This window comes from Oncorhynchus mykiss, chromosome 10, assembly GCF_057628025.1.
Source record: "Oncorhynchus mykiss isolate SJ-2025 chromosome 10, ASM5762802v1, whole genome shotgun sequence".
NCBI classification, from domain to species: domain Eukaryota; kingdom Metazoa; phylum Chordata; class Actinopteri; order Salmoniformes; family Salmonidae; genus Oncorhynchus; species Oncorhynchus mykiss.
The window spans coordinates 37272033-37293852 of record NC_143031.1 but is presented as its reverse complement, the minus strand read 5'-3'; the positions used below and the strand labels follow the sequence as shown (position 1 = coordinate 37293852).

The 21820-nt window shown below is 43.1% G+C and overlaps 2 protein-coding genes across 5 annotated transcripts; both read left to right on the top strand.

Moving 5' to 3' along the window:
* The first annotated feature begins 807 nt into the window (after positions 1 to 807).
* Positions 808 to 10879, top strand: rtn2b (reticulon 2b). Its single transcript, XM_036990196.2, has 7 exons — positions 808 to 999; positions 8267 to 8477; positions 8794 to 8932; positions 9223 to 9292; positions 9522 to 9568; positions 9686 to 9744; positions 9966 to 10879. The coding sequence occupies exons 1-7, from the start codon at positions 987 to 989 to the stop codon at positions 10078 to 10080; spliced, it is 654 nt and encodes a 217-aa protein (XP_036846091.1). The 5' UTR covers positions 808 to 986; the 3' UTR covers positions 10081 to 10879.
* A 231-nt stretch (positions 10880 to 11110) lies between these two features.
* On the top strand, positions 11111 to 21455 carry LOC110533798 (ras-related protein Rab-4B). Of its 4 annotated transcripts, XR_016483689.1 has the most exons (10): positions 11129 to 11306; positions 11650 to 11730; positions 12821 to 12935; positions 16023 to 16195; positions 16290 to 16352; positions 16461 to 16615; positions 16702 to 16797; positions 16912 to 17078; positions 19419 to 19527; positions 19609 to 21455. XR_016483689.1 is itself a non-coding variant. In XM_021618320.3 (8 exons), exons 1-7 carry the CDS (start codon positions 11285 to 11287, stop codon positions 17028 to 17030), a joined length of 651 nt encoding a protein of 216 aa, XP_021473995.1. In that variant the 5' UTR covers positions 11111 to 11284; the 3' UTR covers positions 17031 to 17078; positions 19419 to 21455. The 4 variants fall into 4 exon arrangements, 1 of the variants encoding a protein (XP_021473995.1); XR_002475042.3 differs by lacking the exon at positions 16023 to 16195 and having other exon boundaries at positions 11121 to 11306; XR_016483690.1 differs by having other exon boundaries at positions 11123 to 11306; positions 19419 to 21455.
* The last annotated feature ends 365 nt before the right edge of the window (positions 21456 to 21820 follow it).

The window sequence follows — 21820 nt, the reverse complement described above, 5'->3', positions numbered from 1 at the left end:
AGGGAGGGAGGGAGGGAGGGAGGGAGGGAGGGAGGGAGGGAGGGAGAAGGCTCATCTATATTATGCACACTGATGCTCCCTTTTAAATCCACTATGAGTCATGTGATCGTGCATTTGTAGTGTTTTACTTTGCTGAATATGTGTATGACGCACTTAGCTCTGGCCATGGCCAGTCTTTATTTAGAACAACCTGCCTGACACTATTTATACTCATAATTCATATGCAAATAAAAACGGAACAGATTTGAATGACTAGTTACAGTGATTTTAAGTGATTAGACTGTACTCAGCAGTAATTAGAGAGAGGAGTTTTAAACTGACCTAAATCTACAGCACAACAATTTTTTGATTTGTGAGATTTATGTGAAAACGCATGATGATTTGTAATAGAACACAGTAATGATGGAGAACCTTATTTTGTGTCTTCATGCGAGTGCTTTTCTATATGAATGTAACACGAGGGATTTTTATTATTTGGGCTATGTATTCTTCAAATCCTAATCAATCAACCTGTAAGTCCTATAAGGATTAAATGCCTATACATAAATACTAACCTCTGGTGTGATCTAATAGAGTGGTAGGCCTACTTTGAAAACCTGTTCCTTTGATTGACTGAGGGGTTTTGTTTTGCATAACAGACAGGCCAATGAACCAAGGATCTCTCTGGAGACCAAGGAACTGTCTGCACTAAAACACATACTGACGTCTCAGGTTCCCCAAGTTACGTGAATGTGGGTTTGTGTGTTAGTGTGTGTGGGTGTTTTTGTGTGTCTGTGTGTGTGCGTGTGCGCGTGCGTGTGTGCCCTCAAAGAGGGGGTATCCAATTGGCAGGATAAAAGTAGGCCAGCCGGGCCCTGTACTGCTGACAGGGATGGTAAGGACAAAAAAAGATCCTAGCGAGGGCCATAGGAGTGCAGGGGGTCTAGGAGATTAGTGAGCAGCAGAGTAAGCTAGTGGGGTGGTTTGCAGAGTGATCCGCTGCCGAAATGGCCACCAAAGGTAAGATGGTGTAAATGTGTGACTTTGCCTTAGGTGGCCTCTGTGTATGGGCTGATGTGACCAGGTGGCTGTGGGACCAGTGAGAGGGGAGAAGGACTCCTCTGTGATCCCATGCCCACCTCAGGGGCTCTACTAATGGGCAGGTGGGCAGGAAGATTAGTTCTAATCAGGTCACTGATATAGGCAAAGATACCTATAGTTAGTGGAGAGAGGGATAGACAACAAAAACAAAACAAGTTGCTGACAGAATGGTGCTTAGCAAGCCTCTTTCTCCTGATCTGTCTTTGAGGAGTGATTACTCGTCAAATATTTTATCTGTTTTGGCCATGTTGGTGAATCATTATGGGCACAGCTGCTGGGTATTTAGGGTTAAGGGTTGGGGTGTAGGAGGGAACTCGGCTCTATCTGTGAGCCTGGATGTTAGTTTGAATCAGGTAATTTCCCCTCTAGATTTACACTTGTTAGTGTTAGTGGGCTCATTGAGAGTTTCAGCTGCTGCCGAAAGGACTCTTCAGCTTTACTGCAGATCTGCTGTGTGTTTGCACAATCTACTTAATGCATTGTGTATGTGTGTGTGTGTGTATGTGTGTGTGTGTTTGTGCGTGTGTGTGTCTCCTAACTACCCTAAGAGGTCATGTGTTGTGAACAGAACCATAAATACAGTACATGTCTCTGTAAGCTATGTGTTGTGTACGTGGGGCATATGGAGTGGAGACCATATATCTTCAACTCGCCTGTTGACGTTTGTTAATTCAAGAAGCATATAGGCTACTGGTACTGTAGGAATTAGACACACAATAAACAAGCCATAAGTTCAAGTTCAAGTTTGTTTATTCGTCATATACAGTGGGGCAAAAAAGTATTTAGTCAGCCACCAATTGTGCAAGTCCTACCACTTAAAAAGATGAGAGGCCTGTAATTTTCATCATAGGTACACTTCAACTATGACAGACAAAATTAGGAAAAAAATGCAGAAAATCACATTGTAGGATTTGTAATGAATTTATTTGCAAATTATGGTGGAAAATAAGTATTTGGTCACCTACAAACAAGCAAGATTTCTGGCTCTCACAGACCTGTAACTTCTTCTTTAAGAGGCTCCTCTGTCCTCCACTCGTTTCCTGTATTAATGGCACTTGTTTGAACTTGTTATCAGTATAAAGGACATCTGTCCACAACCTCAAACAGTCACACTCCAAACTCCACTATGGCCAAGACCAAAGAGCAGTCAAAGGACACCAGAAACAAAATTGTAGACCTGCACCAGGCTGGGAAGACTGAATCTGCAATAGGTAAGCAGCTTGGTTTGAAGAAATCAACTGTGGGAGCAATTATTAGGAAATGGAAGACATACAAGACCACTGATAATCTCCCTCGATCTGGGGCTCCACGCAAGATTTCACCCCGTGGGGTCAAAATTATCACAAGAACAGTGAGCAAAAATCCCAGAACCACACGGGGGGACCTAGTGAATGACCTGCAGAGAGCTGGGACCAAAGTAACAAAGCCTACCATCAGTAACACACTACGCCGCCAGGGACCTAAATCCTGCAGTGCCAGACGTGTCCCCCTGCTTAAGCCAGTACATGTCCAGGCCCGTCTGAAGTTTGCTAGAGAGCATTTGGATGATCCAGAAGAAGATTGGGAGAATGCCATATGGTCAGATGAAACCAAAATATAACTTTTTGGTAAAAACTCAACTCGTCGAGTTTGGAGGACAAAGAATGCTGAGTTGCATCCAAAGAACACCATACCTACTGTGACGCATGGGGGTGGAAACATCATGCTTTGGGGCTGTTTTTCTGCAAAGGGACCAGGACGACTGATCCGTGTAAAGGAAAGAATGAATGGGGCCATATATCGTGAGATTTTGAGTGAAAACCTCCTTCCATCAGCAAGGGCATTGAAGATTAAACATGGCTGGGTCTTTCAGCATGACAATGATCCCAAACACACCGCTTGGGCAACGAAGGAGGGGCTTCGTAAGAAGCATTTCAAGGTCCTGGAGTGGCCTAGCCAGTCTCCAGATCTCAACCCCATAGAAAATCTTTGGAGGGAGTTGAAAGTCCATGTTGCCCAGCAACAGCCCCAAAACATCACTGCTCTAGAGGAGATCTGCATGGAGGAATGGGCCAAAATACCAGCAACAGTGTGTGAAAACCTTGTGAAGACTTACAGAAAACGTTTGACCTCTGTCATTGCCAACAAAGGGTATATAACAAAGTATTGAGATAAACTTTTGTTATTGACCAAATACTTATTTTACACCATAATTTGCTAATAAATTCATAAAAAATCCTACAATGTGATTTTTCTGGATTTTTTTCTTCTAATTTTGTCTGTCATAGTTGAAGTGTATCCTATGATGAAAATTACAGGCCTCTCTCATTTTTTTAAGTGGGAGAACTTGCACAATTGGTGGCTGACTAAATACTTTTTTGCCCCACTGTACATGGAGTGCACAGTGCAACGATTTACACAACGAGTAACGATAACTTGGCTATATACACAGGATACCTGTACCGAGTCAACTTGCAGGGGTACAAGGTAATTGAGGTAGATTTGTACATACAATGCCTTCAGAAAGTGTTCAGACCCCTTGACATTTTTTGTTAGGTTACAGCCTTATTCTAAAATTGATTAAATTGTCCCCCCCCCCCCCCCCTCATCAATCTACACACAAGACCCCATAATGGCAAAACAAAAACTGTTTTTAGAAATCTTTGCTAATTTATAAAAAACAAAAAACAAAAATATCACATTTACATAAGTATTCAGACCTGTTACTCAGTACTTTGCTGAAGCACCTTTGGCAGCAAATACAGCCTTGAGTCTTCTTGTGTATGACACTACAAGCTTGGCAAACCTGTATTTGGGGAGTTTCTCCCATTTGTCTCTGCAAATCCTCTCAAGCTCTGTCAGGTTGGATGGGGAGCGTCACTGCACAGCTATTTTCAGGTCTCTCCAGAGATGTTCGATCGGGTTCAAGTCTGGGCTCTGGCTGGGCCACTCAAGGACATTCAGAAACTTGTCCCGAAGCCGCTCCTGCATTGTCTTGGCTGTGTGCTTAGGGTTGTTGTCCTATTGGAAGATTAACTTTCTTCCCATTCTGAGGTCCTGAGTGCTCTGGAGCAGGTTTTCATCAAGGATCTCTATGTACTTTGCTCCGTTCATCTTTCCCTCAATCCTGACTTGTCTCCCAGTCCCTGCCGCTGAAAACCATCCCCACAGCATGATGCTGCCACCACCATGCTTCACCGTAGGGATGAGGTCAGGTTTACTTCCAGACATGATGCTTGGCATTCAGGCCAAAGAGTTCAATCTTGGTTTCATCAGACCAGAGAATCTTGGTTGTCATAGTCTGAGAGTCTTTAGGTGCCTTTTGGCAAACTCCATATGGGCTGTCATGTGCCTTTTACTGAGGAGTGGCTTCTGTCTGGCCACTCTACCGTAAAGGCCTGATTGGTGGAGTGCTGAAGAGATGGTTGTCCTTCTGGAAGGTGCTCCCATCTCCGCAGAGGAACTCTAGAGCTCTGTCAGAGTGACCATCGGGTTCTTGGTCACCTCCCTGACTAAGGCCCTTCTCACCCGATTGCTCAGTTTAGTAGGCCGGACAGCTCCAGGAAGAGTCTTGGGGGTTCCAAACTTCTTCCATTTAACAATGATGGAGGCCACTGTGTTCTTGGGGACCTTCAATGCTGCAGAAATATTTTGGTACCCTTCCCCAGATCTGTGCCACGACACAATCCTGCCACAAGTCTTCTTTGGTATGACTCTACAAGCTTGGCACAATCCTGTCTCTGAGTTCTACGGACAATTCCTTCGACCGTCAACTGTTGGACCTTAAATTTACAGAGTTGTAGAAACATCTCAAGGATGATCAATGGAAACAGGATGCACCTGAGCTCAATTTTGAGTTTCATAACAAAGGGTTTGAATATTTATATAGATCAATTAGTAGATTACCGAGGATTGTTTTCTTTCATCCATTTTAGAATAAGGCTAAAACGTATGAAAATGTGGGAAAAGTCAAGGGATCATTGTCTTGCTGACGTTGAGCGAGGGGCTGTCTGATCATTGTCGGTGATCAGGCCTACCACCGTTGTGTCCTTAGCAAACATAATGATGGTGTTGGAGTCGTGCGCAGCCACACAGTCGTGGGTGAACAGGGAGTACAGGATGGGACTAAGAACGCACCCCTGAGGGGCCCCCCATGTCACTGTGGCGGATGTGTTGTTGCCTACCCTCACCACCTGGGGGAGGGCCATCAGGAACTCCAAGATCCAATTGCAGAGGGAGGTGTTTAGTCCCAGGGTCCTTACCTTAGTGATGAGCTTGGAGGGCATTATGGTGTTGAACGCTGAGCTGTAGTCAATGAACAGCATTCTCACATAGGTGTTCCTCTTGTCCAGGTGGGAAAGGGCAGTGTGGAGTGCAATAGATATTGCGTTATCTGTGGATGTGTTGTGGTGGTTTGTGAATTGGAGTGGCTCCAGGGTGTTTGGGATGATAGTGTTGATGTGAGCCATGACCAGCCTTTCAAATAATTTCATGGCTACAGATGTGAGTGCTACGCTAGGCGTTCTTGGGCCAGAGACTATGGTGGTCTGATTGAAACATGTAGGTATTACAGACTGGTTCAGGGAGAGGTTGAAAATGTTAGTGAAGACACTTGCCAGCTGGGTACGCATGCTCTGAGTACACGTCCTGGTAACCTATCTGGCCCTGCGGTCTTGTGAATGTTAACCTATTTACAGGACTTACTCACATCGGCTACAGAGATCACACAGTCGTCCGGAACAGGCATTTAGCTTGTCTGGTGGGCTAGCGTCACGGGGAAGCTAGCGACTGTGTTTCCATTTGTGATTCGTAATAGTTTACAAGCCCTGCCACATCCGACAAGCGTCAGCTGGTGTAGTAAGATTTGATCTTAGTACTGTATTGATGCTTTGCCTGTTTGATGGTTCGTCGGAGGGTGAAGCGGGATTTCTTATAAGCGTCCAGATCAGTGTCCTAGTCCTTGAAAGCGGCAACTCTAGCCTTTAGCTCAGTACAGATGTTGTCTGGAATCTATGGGTTCTGATTGGATATGGTATGCACTGTCACTGTGGGGACGACTTCGTTGATGCACTTCTTAATGAAGCCGGTGGCTGATGTGGTAAACTCCTGAATGCCTTCGGATGAATCACGGAATATATTTCAGTCTACGCCAGCAAAATAGTCCTGTAGCTTATTGTGTGCATCACTGGTACGTCCTGTTTGAGTTTCTGCTTGTAAGCAGGAATCATGAGGATAGAGAAATATATGCTAAAATAAAAACTCAGTGACATCAAATAGAACAGAATTTAATTAAGCAATAAGGCCCGAGGGGGTATGGAGTATGGCCAGTATACTACGGCTAAGGGCTGTTCTTACGCACGACGCAATGCGGAATGCTTGGATACAGCCCATAGTCGTGCTTTATTGGCCCTACTGTATACCACAAAGCACTGAGGTGCAGTATTGCTTAATTATATTATTGCTAAATTACTATTCTATTTGATCTCATTGAGTTTTATTTGTTCAAATAAACAGGTTACCAACATAATTAGAACAGTAAACAAGCGTTTTGCGTTATACCAATGGTATATTTAAGCAATAAGGCCCGAGTAGGTCTGGTACATGGCCAATATATTACGGTCTTCAACTAATCAGCATTCAGGGCTCGAACCAACCAGTTTATAGTCTGTTATAAACTGGGTGGTTCGAATCCTGAAGGCTGATTGGCTGAAAGCTGTGGTATATCAGACCGTATACCACAGGTGACAAAACATTTATTTTTACTGCTCTAATTACATTGGTAACCAGTTTATAATAGGAATAGGGCACCTCGGGATTTATGGTATATGGCTAATATACCACGGCTAAGGGCTGTATACAGGCACTCCGCGCTGTGTCGTGCATAAGAACAGTCCTTAGCCGATGTATATTGGCCATATACCACACCCCCTCGGGCCTTATTGCTTAAATATGCCATAGCTTTCAGACAATCAGCATCCAGGAGCCAAACTAAATAACATAATATAATACAAGAAGGCACTCAATGAATTAAGACGGCTATTAACAAAATGTGCTGGGGATATCTCCTTTGTAACTCCCTTGTTTTCCTCTTTTAATCCACACTGTCAGTGTTCAGCTAATGTAATTGACATATTTCAAACTTGTATTACCAACAGTCAGGGCTGAGACAATGGTATCACTGCCCAATGATGTAACTTGTTACTTAATTATCAAAGACATGTTGCATTTATCCCTTGTTTGACCACAGCATTCACCACAGTTCCAATATTACAAATGTAGGATCTTAATTTGAACCAGTTTGCTACAGCCGGAAAAGAATCCTGCAGTATTAGGAAACGTGAATTATTATGTGGATTATAATTAATGGACATTTTTGTAGGTGTTGATACATTTTCTGTGAGGGAAAATCAAGTCTGAAATTTCAAAGTGGAAATTACAAACTTCAGAAGCCTTTTTAAACCTCAAATACACTACAAGTTTGAAATTTCCTGCATTGCGGAAAAGTTCATCTGCAACAGGGTGGTCAAATTAAGATCCTACATTTGTAGATCACCACCAATCTGGAATAGATATCAAACAAATTAAGACAGCCCAGCTGAAAACAAACACATTAAATATCTAAGATAGACCACTTCTCTTTCCATCTATCTCTGTACATAATTCTATATTAAGAGTGGTTTGAACTTCTCTGTCACTTTTCCTTCCAGACATCAGATGAGCTCAATTTCTCTCCATACAATTGTATGATCTTAATTTGAGCACTCTTTAGTTGCTGAGAATTTATCTGCACAGCAGGAAATACAAACGTGTAGTGTATTAAAAGTTTAAAAAGGCTTCTAAAGTTTTTATTTCCACTTTAAAATATCAGACTTGATTTGCCCTAATGAAAAATGCCTCAACCCCTACAAAAAAAATTTCATTAAATATAATCCACATAATAATTAACATTTCCTGTTGCTGCAAGATTATTTTCCTGCTGTTGCAAACTAGCTCAAATTAAGCTCCAACATCTGTAAATCGCTCATCCAGATCAGTCTGAGTACCAGCCCCGACATCCACACTTATTCATCTGTGCGACTCATCTATCTCTCCCTTCCATCCACTTGTTGTCCTCCACCACTTACTAATTAATTAATTAATCAATTAATTAATTAATTAATGTATGAATGATCTATACAAACTCCATCCTCTCTCTGTCTCTCTGCAGTAGTGGATCTGATCTACTGGCGGGATGTGGGGAAGACGGGGCTGGTGTTCACAGGGCTGGTGATAGGCCTGGCCAGCCTGTTCCAGCTCAGTGCCATCACCGTGCTGTCCTACCTGTGTATGGCCATCATGTGTCTCACCTTCCCCCTACGCCTCTACTACAAACTCCTAGAGCTGATACGTAAGAACCCTGAAGGAGTGCACCCCTTCCAGTGAGTACAGTTTATAGCAGTTACCATGCTCTAGTTTATATATAGAGAGACATATCATATCACCCTAACAGCCATCTGTGTACACGCACACACGCAGGCACGCACTCAAGCGCACACACACACACACACACACACACACACACACACACACACACACACACACACACACACACACACACACACACACACACACACACACACACACAGAAAAACAGCCATCTGTGTATGGCTCTGTGCATCTGTTGGTAGAAAATGCTTCTTAAACTAGGGATGTGTGTGTGTGTGTGTGTGTGTGTGTGTGTGTGTGTGGTACCAGGTCTTATATAGGAGACGACAGCTCTCTGACAGATGAGGAGACGGTGTTGGTGGTGGAGGAAGTGGTGCTGATGATTGCCTTCGCCGTCACAGAGATCAAACGCCTGCTCTTCATCGGCAGCATCATGGACTCCATCAAGGTCAGGGGCCACTGTCAATGTCCCTCTGAAAACACAAAAAACCTCTGTGTATTACTGTAATTATGTACTATAAAATATGTGTAGGGATTGGGGAAGAAGCTAGATGTTGAAGTCACACAATCACCAGCACTTGAGTCAGACAACATAACTGGTCCTCCTGAGGGCTTACAGTGGACAGATGCAATATATACAATACATCAACAAAACATATACATTGCTTCGTAAACTCACATGCTATCTCTACCTATTCCAAACAATGACAATCTAAACACATGTTTTTCTGTTGTCAGTTTGTGTTGCTGCTGTGCGTGTTGGTCTATGTGGGCATCACGACCAACGGACTGACCCTGGTGATAGTTGGTGAGACCATTCTGATCCACCTCTCTATCTTAGTGTCTTACGCCACACCGTCCTACAGCACTACCCTCATACATGATTATGCTCTAATACCATAACATGCTACATTGCTCTCTCTGTTTCATTCATACTTCACTTTCCCCCATCACCTCTGATATGTCATAAAGCTATATGTAAATAATGTCTGTAACATAGTTTGTTGATCTGATTTCCTTCACTGTCTCTTTTGCAGGTGTCATCTGTGTTTTCTCTCTTCCTCTATTCTACAAACAAATGCAGGTGAGGCAGAGAGCTCCTGCTGTTCACAGACTCTGCTTGTAGATAATTATAATGTAATCCACATCACAGCAGCAACCAAAGGACTGTGTTTAATATGCACTTGTGTTTCGGGGACAGGGTCGGATGAAGAGGATTGGCAAAGTGGTCAACGGCCTCCTGAGGAAAATCAAAAGCTTGTAAGTGCTGAACAAGCCTGTTAAAATGACTGTTTTCATTTTTCATATGGCTAATTTCCTTACTAAACCCTACAGGGACATTTAATATTATGTTCTTTAAAACATTCACGTCACAATAACCCAGCAACTATGCTCAACACATTATAAATATCTGGTAATTTTTGATGCAGTATAAAATAACTGATTTCCCTCTTTTGACACTCTCATTTTTGTCTTTGCAGGTTTAAGAGGTTGTGCAGTACACTGAGATCCTCTACTGCGGCTAAACCTGCTCCAACCACTACCCTGACCCCGGTGCCAGCCCTGGCCCCAAAACACAAACAAAAGTCAAAGTGATAAGAAAGAGAAAGGGGGATCTATGGGAAAAGAGGGGGGTCATTCATACGTCTTATCAGACCACCTGGGATTAGGGGCTGGGAAACTCTGACAAGGGGGAGGGGTACAAGGACCTCATGGGGTGTGACGGGAGGGGGTACCAGGACCTCATGGGGTGTGACAGGAGGGGGTACAAGGATCTCATGGGGTGTGACGGGAGGGGGTACCAGGACCTCATGGGGTGTGACGGGAGGGGGTACAAGGACCTCATGGGGTGTGACGGGAGGGGGTACAAGGACCTCTTGGGGGTGTGACGGGAGGGGGTACAAGGACCTCATGGGGGTGTGACAGGAGGGGGTACAAGGACCTCATGGGAGTGTGAGTGTTCTTTGGAAGGCTACTGGTGTTTTATATTTCCATTTTCCCATTGTGGTGTCTGTGAATGGGAACATGATTTCAAATCCAGTGTTTGGTGTTGGTACACTAAAGACGTTTACAGACAAATGCAATGTTTATATGGGAGGGAATTTTCAGTCAAATCTAAAAGACAACTAGTTCACCTTGGGGGGGGGGGGGGGGGGGGGTATATACCACAGAACACTTGCCATCTTAAGACCACACAGGGTGAACACTGGCCATCTGACCACATGCCTTATAATTTACTTTGGAAGTGCACTCAAAGCGTAAGAATGGGTGAATGGGTGCATATTCAATGATTGGAGCTTACTCAAAAGTGTCATTAAACTGCATTATTCCCTTTTTCTTGATTTTTGCTTAAATTGTTGAATAAATGTTGAGTACATGTTTGAACCTTTCGAAACTGCTCCCATCAATTAATAGTTTTTGACATCTCAGTATGTCACTTTCAGACATACACACAAACACACATTACACTGATTATTCATCAAATTAAATAATTCTACAATTATATATGCCTAAATAATTATCAGAAACATAACATTCATGTTATCATCTCACTGAGAGTAAAATACTGATCCAACATGCTACAAGCGACAAAGCCTACAGTCCATGAAGCGTGCCCGTCTTCTACAAATATTTTTACGTAGCTAGAACGTCGCCATGTTGTCATCACGTACGTCTGTCTTGGATGGCAAAACAATTTATGTGGATGAATCCTTCTGATTAAACGGGATTTGTGGCAATTTTTGAAACGCCAATAAGTTATTTATTGACATTTCAGCACTCGAAGACCTTGAATCCATCAATGGAAATGACAGAAACATATGGTAAGCAAAGCAATATTTGGCGTCACAATATGCTATGCGGGTTGTTCTTTCGTCTGGGATAAGAAACAAGATGAAGCTTGTCGGCTAGACAGCCGCCTATAGCTAGCAACTTAGTAAACATTACTTACATTACTTGTCAGTCTATAAGATAGTTAGCTAGTTCTCTAGATCTGTAACACTCGTCGTCAGGAACCGTAACCACTGCTTCTGTTTGATTTGTGAGAAAAAGACATCGCGGCTTTCAACGTCTCTGCTCTTGGCTGCTTCCATGTGGTCAGTCTGTTGTAATCGTGAGATGTAGTAAATGTGTTATCATAATTTCTTCTCCTTCGTTCTTTTCCAGATTTCCTTTTTAAATTCTTGGTGATTGGAAGTGCGGGATCAGGGAAATCCTGTCTTCTCCATCAATTTATAGAAAACAAGTGTAAGTGAAATTGTTATTAAATTGATAACTTTCAGAAACAGTATATGCACGTCTTAAAGATCACTGGCCTCGTGGAGATGGCACTGTAATGTTATATTATGGCGCTGTAATGTTATATTATAGTAGGGTAATGTTATAGTATGGCACTCTAATGTTATAGTATGGCGCTGTAATGTTATAGTAGCGCACTGTAATGTTATAGTAGGGTACTGTAATGTTATAGTAGGGTACCATAATGTTATAGTAGGGTACTGTAATGTTGTAGTAGGGTACTGTAATGTTATGATAATGTAATGTTACGGTAATGTTATAGTAGGGTACTGTAATGTTATGGTAATGTTATATTACGGTACAGTAGTGTTATAGTAGGGCACTGTAATGTTATAGTAGGGTACTGTAATGTTATAGTAGGGTACTGTAATGTTATATTAAGGTACTGTAATGTTATGATGGTACTGTAAGGTTATAGTAGGGTACTGTAATGTTATATTAAGGTAATGTAATGTTATATTATGGTACTGTAATGTTATATTAAGGAACTGTAATGTTATAGTAAGGTACTGTAATGTTATAGTAGGGTACGGTAATGTTAAAGTACGGTACTGTACTGTTATATTATGGTACTGTAATGTTATAGTAGGGTACTGTATTGTTATGGTACTGTAATGTGTTATTATGGTACTGTGATGTAATGTTATAGTACTGTAATGTGTTATTATGGTACTGTAATGTTATAGTAGGGTACTGTAATGTTATGTTACTGTAATGTTATATTATAGTACTGTAATGTGTTATTATGGTACTATAATGTTATATTATGGTACTGTAATATTATAATAGGGTACTGTAATGTTATATTATGGTACTGTAATGTTATAGTAGGGTACTGTAATGTTATATTATGGTACTGTAATGTGTTATTATGGTACTGTAATGTAATCACTGGTATCACTACCAAGTTTTTGGATATGTTTACTCTACATTTACATTAGGCTCTATGAGACAACATTAAATATGCCAGCAAAGATTCTCTACCACCATGTGCAACAGAGTTTGTTTTGTTTTGTGTTTTCTGTTCTGTCCCATGTAGTCAAGCAGGACTCCAGCCACACCATCGGGGTGGAGTTTGGCTCCCGGGTGGTAATGGTTGCTGGCAAGACAGTCAAGTTGCAGATCTGGGACACAGCTGGACAGGAGCGATTCCGGTAGGTAGCTCTAATTAACAGGGTGCTTGTTATCTGATATCTCAGCAGGATGTTCATTTGATCAAATCAAATGTTATTAGTCACATGCGCCGAATACAACCTTACAGTGACATGCTTACTTACGAGCCCCTAACCAACAAAAAAAAAATACAGCCTGGTATAGAGGTCCTGGATGGCAGGAGGCTTTGCCCCAGTGGTGTACTAGGCCGTACGCACTACCCTCTGTAGTGGCTTGCGGTCAAAGGCCGAGCAGTTGCCATACCAGGCGGTGACGCAATCATTCAGGATGCTCTCGATGGTGCAGCTGTAGAACCTTTTGAGGATCTGAGGACCCATGCCAAATCTTTTCAGTCTCCTGAGGGGAAATGGTTTTGTCGTGCCCTCTTCACTACTGTCTTGGTGTGCTTGGACCATGTTAGTTTGTCGGGGCCCCTGTGTTGAGGATCAATGTGGCCACCTGGGGGCGGCCTGTCAAAGTCCAGGATCCAGTTGCAGAGGGAGGTGTTTAGTCCCAGGGTCCTTAACTTATTGATGAGCTTTGAGGGCACTATGGTGTTGAACGCCGGAGCTGTAGTCAATGAATAGCATTCTCACATAGGTGTACTTTTTGTCCAGGTGGGAAAGGGCAGTGTGGAGTGCAATATAAATTGCATCATCTGTGGATCTGTTAGGACAGTATGCAAGTTGGAGTGGGTCTCTGGGATAATGGTGTTCATGTGAGCCATGACCAGCCTTTCAAAGCACTTCATGGCTACAGAAGTGCTACGGGTCAGTAGTAATTTAGGCAGGTTATCTTAGTGTTCTTGGGCACAGGGACTATGGTGGTCTGCTTAAAACATGTTGGTATTACAGACTCGGACAAGGAGAGGTTGAAAATGTAATTGAAGACACCTGCCAGTTGGTCAGCGAATGCTCGCGGTACACGTCCTGGTAATCTGTCTGGCCCTGCGGCCTTGTGAATGTTGACCTGTTTAAAGGTCTTACTCACATCGGCTACGGAGAGCGTGATCACACAGTCTTCCGGAACAGCTGGTGCTCTCATGGATGTTTCAGTGTTATTTGCCTCGAAGCAAGCATAGAAGTAGTTTAGCTCTTCTGGTAGACTCGTGTCACTGGGCAGTTCTCAGCTGTGCTTCCCTTTGTAGTCTGTAATGGTTTGCAAGCCCTGCCACATCCGACGAGCGTTGGAGCCGGTGCAGTACGATTCGATCTTAGTCCTGTATTGACAATTTGCCTGTTTGATGGTTCGTTGGACGGCATAGCGGAATTTCTTATAAGCTTCCGGGTTAGAGTCCTGCTCCTTGAAAGCGGCAGCTCTAGCCTTTAGCTCAGTGCGGATGTTGTCTGTAATCCCTGGTTTCTGGTTGGGGTATGTACGTACAGTCACTGTGGGGACAACGTCATCGATGCACTTATTGATGAAGCCAATGACTAATGTGGTGTACTCCTCAATGCAATCGAAGGAATCCCGGAACATATTCCAGTCTGTGCTAGCAAATCAGGCCTGTAGTTTAGCATCTGCTTCATCTGACCACTTTTTAAAATTAATTGAGTCACTGGTGCTTCCTGCTTTAATTCACACATCTAAAAGTAAAAGGGATTTAATTTCTATATTAGGACGAGCAATGTCGAATTCCGGAGTATAATGAATAAATATACAGTGCTTTCGGAAATTATTCCGATCCCTTGACTTTTTCCACATTTTGTTACGTTACAGCCTTGTTCTAAAATTGATTAAATTGTTTTTTTACCCTCATCAATCTGCACACAATACCCCAGAAATGTTTGCTAATTTATTAAAAAATAAAAATGGAAATATCACATTTACTTAAGTATTCAGACCCTTTACTCAGTACTTTGTTGAACCACCTTTGGCAGCGATTACAGCCTAGAGTCTTCTTGGGTATGACGCTACTAGCTTGGTTCACCTGTATTTGGGGAGTTTCTCCCATTCTTCTCTGCAGATCCTCTCAAGCTCTGTCAGGTTGGATGGGGAGTGTTGCTGAACAGCTATTTTAAGGTCTATTCAGAGATGTTCGATCTGGTTCCAATCCGGGCTCTGGCCGGGCCACTCAAGGACATCCCAAAGTCACTCCTACGTTGTCTTGGCTGTGTGCTTAGGGTCGTTGGCCTGTGAACCTTCACCCCAGTCTCCACCAGTGCTCTGGAGCAGTTTTTCATCAGGATCTCTCTTTGCTCCGTTCGTCTTTGCCTCAATCCTGACTGGTCTCCCAGTCCCTGCCGCTGAAAAACAACCCCACAGCATGATGCTGCCACCACCATGCTTCAAGGCAGGGGTGGTGCCAGGTTTCCTCCAGATGTGATGCTTGGCATTCAGGCCAAAGAGCTGTCATGTGCCTTTTACTGAGGAGTGACTTCCGTCTGGCCATTCTACCATAAAGGCCTGATTGGTGGAGTGCTGCAGGGATGGTTGTCCTTCTGGAAGGTTCTCCCATCTCCACAGAGGAGCTCTGTCAGAGTAACCATCAGGTTTTTCAGTCTCTCGCTTCCAGCTTTGATGCACCTGTACTGACCTCGCCTTCTGGATGATAGTGGGGGGAACAGGCCGTGGCTCGGGTGGTTGTAGTTTTTAATTATCTTTTTGGCCTTCCTGTGACTTCGGGTATTGTAGGTGTCCTGGGGGGCAGGTAGTGTGCCCCCTGTGATACGTATGGCAAACCGCACCACCCTCTGGAGATCCCTGCGGTTGCGGGCGGTGCAGTTGCTGTACCGAGCGGTGAAATAGCCCGACAGGATGCTCTCAATGGTGCATCTGTAAAAGTTTGAGGGTCTTAAGAGCCAAATGTATTCTTCCTCCTGAGGTTGAAGATACACTGTTGCGGCGCCTTCACCACACTGTCTGTGTGGGTGTACCATTTCAGATTGTCAGTGATGTGTACGCCGAGGAACTTGAAGTTTCCACCTTCTCCGCTGCGGCTCTGTGGATGGGGGCGTGCTCCCTCTGCTGTCTCCTGAAGTCCACAATCAGCTCCATTACTTTGTTGGCATTGAGGGAGAGGTTATTTTCCTTGCACCACTCCACCAGGGCCCTCACCTCCTCCCTTTCTTGTCATTATTGGTAATCAGGCCTACTACTGTTGTGTCGACTGCAAACTTGACGATTGAGTTGGAAGCCTGCGTGGCCACGCAAGTCATGGGAGAACAAGGAGTACAGGAGGGGGCTAAGCATGCACCCTTGTGGGGCCCCTGTGTTGAGGATCAGCGTAATGGAGTTGTTGTTTCCGACCTTTCCCTTTGACGTAAGTATTAGTGGATGCTACATTATGTTCTACATCATGATGTTGGAAAGAGAAGGTTCCTCTGTCTGACACTCTTGTTTCCCCCTGACCTCAGATCAGTGACTCGCAGTTATTACAGAGGGGCAGCAGGGGCTCTCCTGGTTTATGACATCACCAGGTAAGACCCTGATTTACACTAATCCCAAATTAACCCCATATTATTAGATGACAGTGGACCCATTTAATATTTTACTTGAATATACTTCTGTGTCTCTGGGTATCCAAGTCGGGAAACGTACAATTCCCTGACCAACTGGTTGACAGACGCTCGGACACTGGCCAGTCCAAACATCGTCATTATCCTCTGTGGGAACAAGAAGGACCTAGAAGCTGACAGAGAGGTCACTTTCCTTGAGGCATCCCGTTTTGCCCAGGAGAATGGTAATGACCCTGCATACTGAGTGATGGTTGTGACTATAGATAAAGGAGATTGATTACTTAATTAGTCCATGTTGTTATAAAAACAGAAGTGATGTTCCTGGAGACGAGCGCCCTCACCGGAGAAAACGTGGAGGAGGCCTTCCTCAAATGTGGTCGCACCATCATCAACAAGATAGAGTCAGGTAATAATGCAGAGCAATGTAGTGCACTAGTGATATATAGGCATCCACATTAGCTGAAGTGCTAACTGTATCTTTGGATGAGTTCTCTCATACGTCGATGTGTCTCCTCTGTAGGTGAGTTAGACCCAGAGCGAATGGGCTCAGGGATCCAGTATGGTGACACGACGGTGAGGCAGCTTCGCCAGTCGCCACAGGCTGGCTCAGAACAGGGCAGAGATCAGTGCAACTGTTAAAGGCTAATGCTAACCCAGCTCTAAGACACACAAATCCCATGTCTCCAGGTAAGTAGCTTGTATTAAACCTACACTGATAAGTATGTCTCCTTACAAGTGTTTTGTATTTCTTCAATTGATAATCTATTAGTGTGAAAATTTTAGGGCTGTCCCCAATTATTCGACTGGTCGATAGGCTGTTGGTCGACCAACATTTTCTTTAGAAAACTACAACAACAAAAAATCCTACTTCCTGAATGGATTTTTCTCAGGTTTTCGCCTGCCAAATCAGTTCTGTTATACTCACAGACATTATTTTAACAGTTTTGGAAACTTTAGAGTGTTTTCTATCCAAATATACTCATTATATGCATATCCTATCTTCTGGGCCTGAGTAGAAGGCAGTTTGGGCATGCTTTTCATCCAAAATTCCAAATGCTGCCCCCTACCCTAGAGAAGTTAATGAAGCTGCCAGTTGAGGACTTGTGAGGCGTCTGTTTCTCAAACTAGACATTCTAATGTACTTGTCCTCTTGCTCAGTTGTGCACCTCCCACTCCTCTTTCTATTCTGGTTAGGGCCAGTTTGCGCTGTCCTCTGAAGGGAGTAGTACACAGCGTTGTATGAGATCTTCAGTTTTTTGGCAATTTCTCATATGGAATAGCCATCATTTCACAGAACAAGAATAGACTGACGAGTTTCAGAAGAAAGTTATTTGTTTCTGGCCATTTTGAGCCTGTAATCGAACCCACAAATGCTGATGCTCCAGATACTTAACTACTCTAAAGAAGGCCAGTTTTATTGCTTCTTTAATCTTCTTTAAACAGTTTTCAGTTGTGCTTACATATTTGCAAAAGGTTTTTCTAATTATCAAGCCTTTTAAAATGATAAACTTGGATTAGCTAACACCGTGCCATTGGAACACAGGAGGGATGGTTGCTGATAATGGGCCTCTGTACACCTATGTAGATATTCCATAAAAAAATTAGCAGTTTACAGCTACAATAGTCATTGACAACTTTAACAATGTCTAAACTATATTTCTGATCAATTTGATGTCATTTTAATGGACAAAAAAAAACGCTTTTCTTTCAAAAACAAGAACATTTCTAAGTGACCCCAAACTTTTGAACGTTAGTGTGTGTGTGTGTGAGATAATTCTATATATTTTTTTGATGGCACGCGGGACACCTGTCTTATTCGCGGCAATCTCAGTGAACTAATCCATTGCGCCGACCACGGGGATGGCACAGTCAAAGAAGGGGAGTGTGGCTGCACAATGCATTTCTCTCTCCAGAAATCCAATTTGTGCATATTCATTGTTTCATAACTTCATTGTGATTTTTTTGTTTGTTTTTGCATTTGATTGTTAGTGTCTATCAATTCCCCATTACATACAGCACCAGTCAAAAGTTGGGACACACCGACTCATTCCAGGGTTTTTCTTTATTTGTACTATTTTCTACATTGTAGATTAATAGTGAAGACCTCAAAACTATGAAATAACATGGCATCATGTACTAATAAAAAAAAAGTGTTAAACAATTCAAAATATATTTGAGATTTCTAAGTAGCCACCCTTTGCCTTGATGACAGCTTTGCACACTCTTGACATTCTCCCAACAAAGTCCGTTTTTCTATCCATTGAGAATGACAATAGTTCCTCAATGTATTTGAAAATATTTATAGTGCTCTCCCTTTTGATAACCACTCAGAGTGAAAGGGAAAAATGTCATTCTCTGATCATAAAATAGTTATACCGATTACTTCTTCTTCCTTGCTAAATAGCCTACAGCTGTGTCTGTCCCGAGCTCACTGGCTCTGGAAACTCTGAGAGCCCAGAATATTTTATACAATGATGCAAGGACAGTTCGTTGCAGACAGGCAATGCGTGGCCAATGTGATTTATAGGATATTTATTTTTAATCAGGATATTTTCTATCTGCAGGCCGCAATATTTTTATTTGTTAGCTTTATAGGCTATTTTTACATATTTGGCGATGGCAGTAGAAGTAACTTTTTAGGTTTATAATATTCATTTAGATTTGGATAGAATTTTGATTAACCACATGACAATGATTTTCAGATATGAAAAAGTTATTATAAATTAAAAACTGTTTTATGAAAATGTGCATATGAACTGCCGGTAGAATTGGTCAAATAAATTGGCATTCCACATGAGAAGGTCTGCTGACTCCTCGTGTAGCCTATTACTGACAACTTCAGGAGAGTAATGGCAAAATGTATGAAAGCCAGTAGGAGAGGGAGGATGGTGAAGTTTCTTCTTCTTATCTTGATCTCTGGCTCCTTCTTTAGTCGGGACAGCCCTAGATCAGTTAAATTATTGGTATTTAGCGAACTGGGCTGAACGAGATTTAACATCTTTCCTTTAACCGTCTCTGCACACTCAGGCTTTTAGAGGACTGCCCTGTGACTTTTGACCCCTGCTCCTGGAAAATTGCTGGAGAGACCCTGTGTGGAACTTAAGGCTGGGTTAGCATCTTGATCAGGAACTGTGATGTGAGTATCTGGGTCCAGTCATTGAGCTACTCTTCTCCAGGCCTGTCTCTCTCTGACTACTGCTCCGCTGTGCATCGCCAGGGACTACAAGTGACATCAGCAGAGAGACCTGACCAATCAGAGCCAGGCCCATGGACACACATCAGGATGTTTGTTTTCAATGTCTTTATTCAGAAGCAACAGCCACAGCAGCTCATACACCTCTCACTGTTCACTCTATTGATATAAAGCTAGTGAAAGTCAGGTCAAAGCTTGTAGACAGTGATGGGACTGACATGGTGTAAGGAGAACACAACACCAGACTTTTATTTATGTTCGATCTCTATAAAAGTTTAGCCTATTTATTGGTTGTGTTGAAAAATGTTGTGAATATATCAAAAGGAAATAACATTTGTGACATTGGTGTACAATGTTTTATGAAACTGTAAAAAGCAGGGAACTTCTATGGTAGTCAGTGTATACATACAGTACTGTGTGAGTACAATTTTGACAACGTTAATACACATATATACATACACACACACACACACACACACAAAGTATGTGGACCCCCTCAAATTAGTAGATTCAGCTATTTCAGACACAGGTGTATAAAGTCGAGCACACCGCCATGCAATCTCCATAGACAAACATTATCAAGAGAATGGCCTTACTGAAGAGCTCAGTGACTTTCAACGTGACACCATCATAGGATGCCATCTTTCCAACAAGTCAGTTCATCATATTTCTGCCCTGCTAGAGCTGCCCCGGTCATTTGTAAGTACTGTTATTGTGAAGTGGCAACAATTGCTCAGCCGCAAAGTTTTAGGCCACACAAGCTCACAGAATGGGACCACCAAGTGTTGAAGTGCGTAAAAATAATATTTTTGCAACACTCACTACCTAGTTCCAAACTGCCTCTGGAAGCAACGTCAGCACAAAAACTGTTTGTCGGGAGCTTTATGAAGTGGATTTCCATAGCCGTGCAGCCACACAAGCCTAAGATCACAATGCCAGGCGTCGGCTGGAGTGGTGTAAAGCTCGCTGCTGTTGGACTCTGGAGCAGTGGAAACGCGTTCTCTGGAGTGATGAACCACGCTTCACCATCTGGCAGTCTGACAAACAAATCTGGGTTTGGCAGATGCCAGGAGAATGCTAACTGCCCCAATGCATAGTACCAACTGTAAAGTTGTTTCAGCATGACAATGGCACCAAGCGAGGTCCATACAGAAATGTTTTGTTGAGATCGCAGTGGAAGAACTTGACTGACTTGCACAGAGCCCTGACCTCAACCCCATCGAACAACTTTGGGATGTTTTGGAACGCCAACTGAGCCAGGCCTAATCGCCCAACATCAGTGCCCGACCTCACTAATGCTCTTGTGGCTGAATGGAAGCAAGTCCCCACAGCAATGTCTCAACATCAATGGAAAGCATTCCCTGAAGAGTGGAGGCTATTATAGCAGCAAAGGGGGGACCAACTCCATATTAATGCCCATGATTTTGGAATGAGATGTTTGACGAGCAGGTGTCCACATACTTTTGTTTAGGAGTTGGCGGCAAGCCCAACAGTCGTTTGTATGTATGTATGAATGAATGAATGAATGAATGAATGAAGACAGTGTGCATTGGATCTGGATGACTCATAAACGTCAGGTTAGGGGGAAAACAAATATGTATTTTACATGTGAGGTATTGTGCAATGATTATGAAAGGGTTGAGGCCATATCTAAATCCACTCAAACCAGATTGTCATTGATGGACCGAAGTAAAGTACAAACATGAGTATCTCCATTTTTAAAGTTGTTTGTGTGATTGGTTTTAGTAGATGCATATATCTGGACTATGATCTTACATGTGACGTTTGTGTGCTAGATAATTATTGAACTGAAGCACTGCCATTCCTTGCAAAGCCTGTATGATCTTAAATTAATAAATAATTCAACCAAATGAATTACACTCTCTATCACTTTCCATTGGTATGACTGTGACTGACACACATTTTACACACCCCTGTCAGATCCTACACAGGATGAATCATCTTCAGTGGTTAAAGGGAGAGCCAAGCTCCTGCACCTTGGGTTAAAGGGAGAGCCAAGCTCCAGCACCTTGGGTTAAAGGGAGAGCCAGGCTCCAGCACCTTGGGTTAAAGGGAGAGCCAGGCTCCAGCACCTTGGGTTAAAGGGAGAGCCAGGCTCCAGCACCTTGGGTTAAAGAGAGAGCCAAGCTCCAGCACCTTGGGTTAAAGGGAGAGCCAAGCTCCAGCACCTTGGGTTAAAGGGAGAGCCAAGCTCCTGCACCTTGGGTCAAAGGGA

Coding starts and splice junctions, on each gene's coding strand:
- LOC110533798 (XM_021618320.3), top strand. CDS start 11,285: ATGGAAATGACAGAAACATATG. Junction 12,936..16,289: donor GCTGGACAGGAGCGATTCCG/GTAGGTAGCTCT, acceptor CCCTGACCTCAG/ATCAGTGACTCGCAGTTATT. Junction 16,616..16,701: donor CCGTTTTGCCCAGGAGAATG/GTAATGACCCTG, acceptor TTATAAAAACAG/AAGTGATGTTCCTGGAGACG.
- rtn2b (XM_036990196.2), top strand. Junction 8,478..8,793: donor GAAGGAGTGCACCCCTTCCA/GTGAGTACAGTT, acceptor GTGTGGTACCAG/GTCTTATATAGGAGACGACA. Junction 9,293..9,521: donor ACTGACCCTGGTGATAGTTG/GTGAGACCATTC, acceptor TCTCTTTTGCAG/GTGTCATCTGTGTTTTCTCT.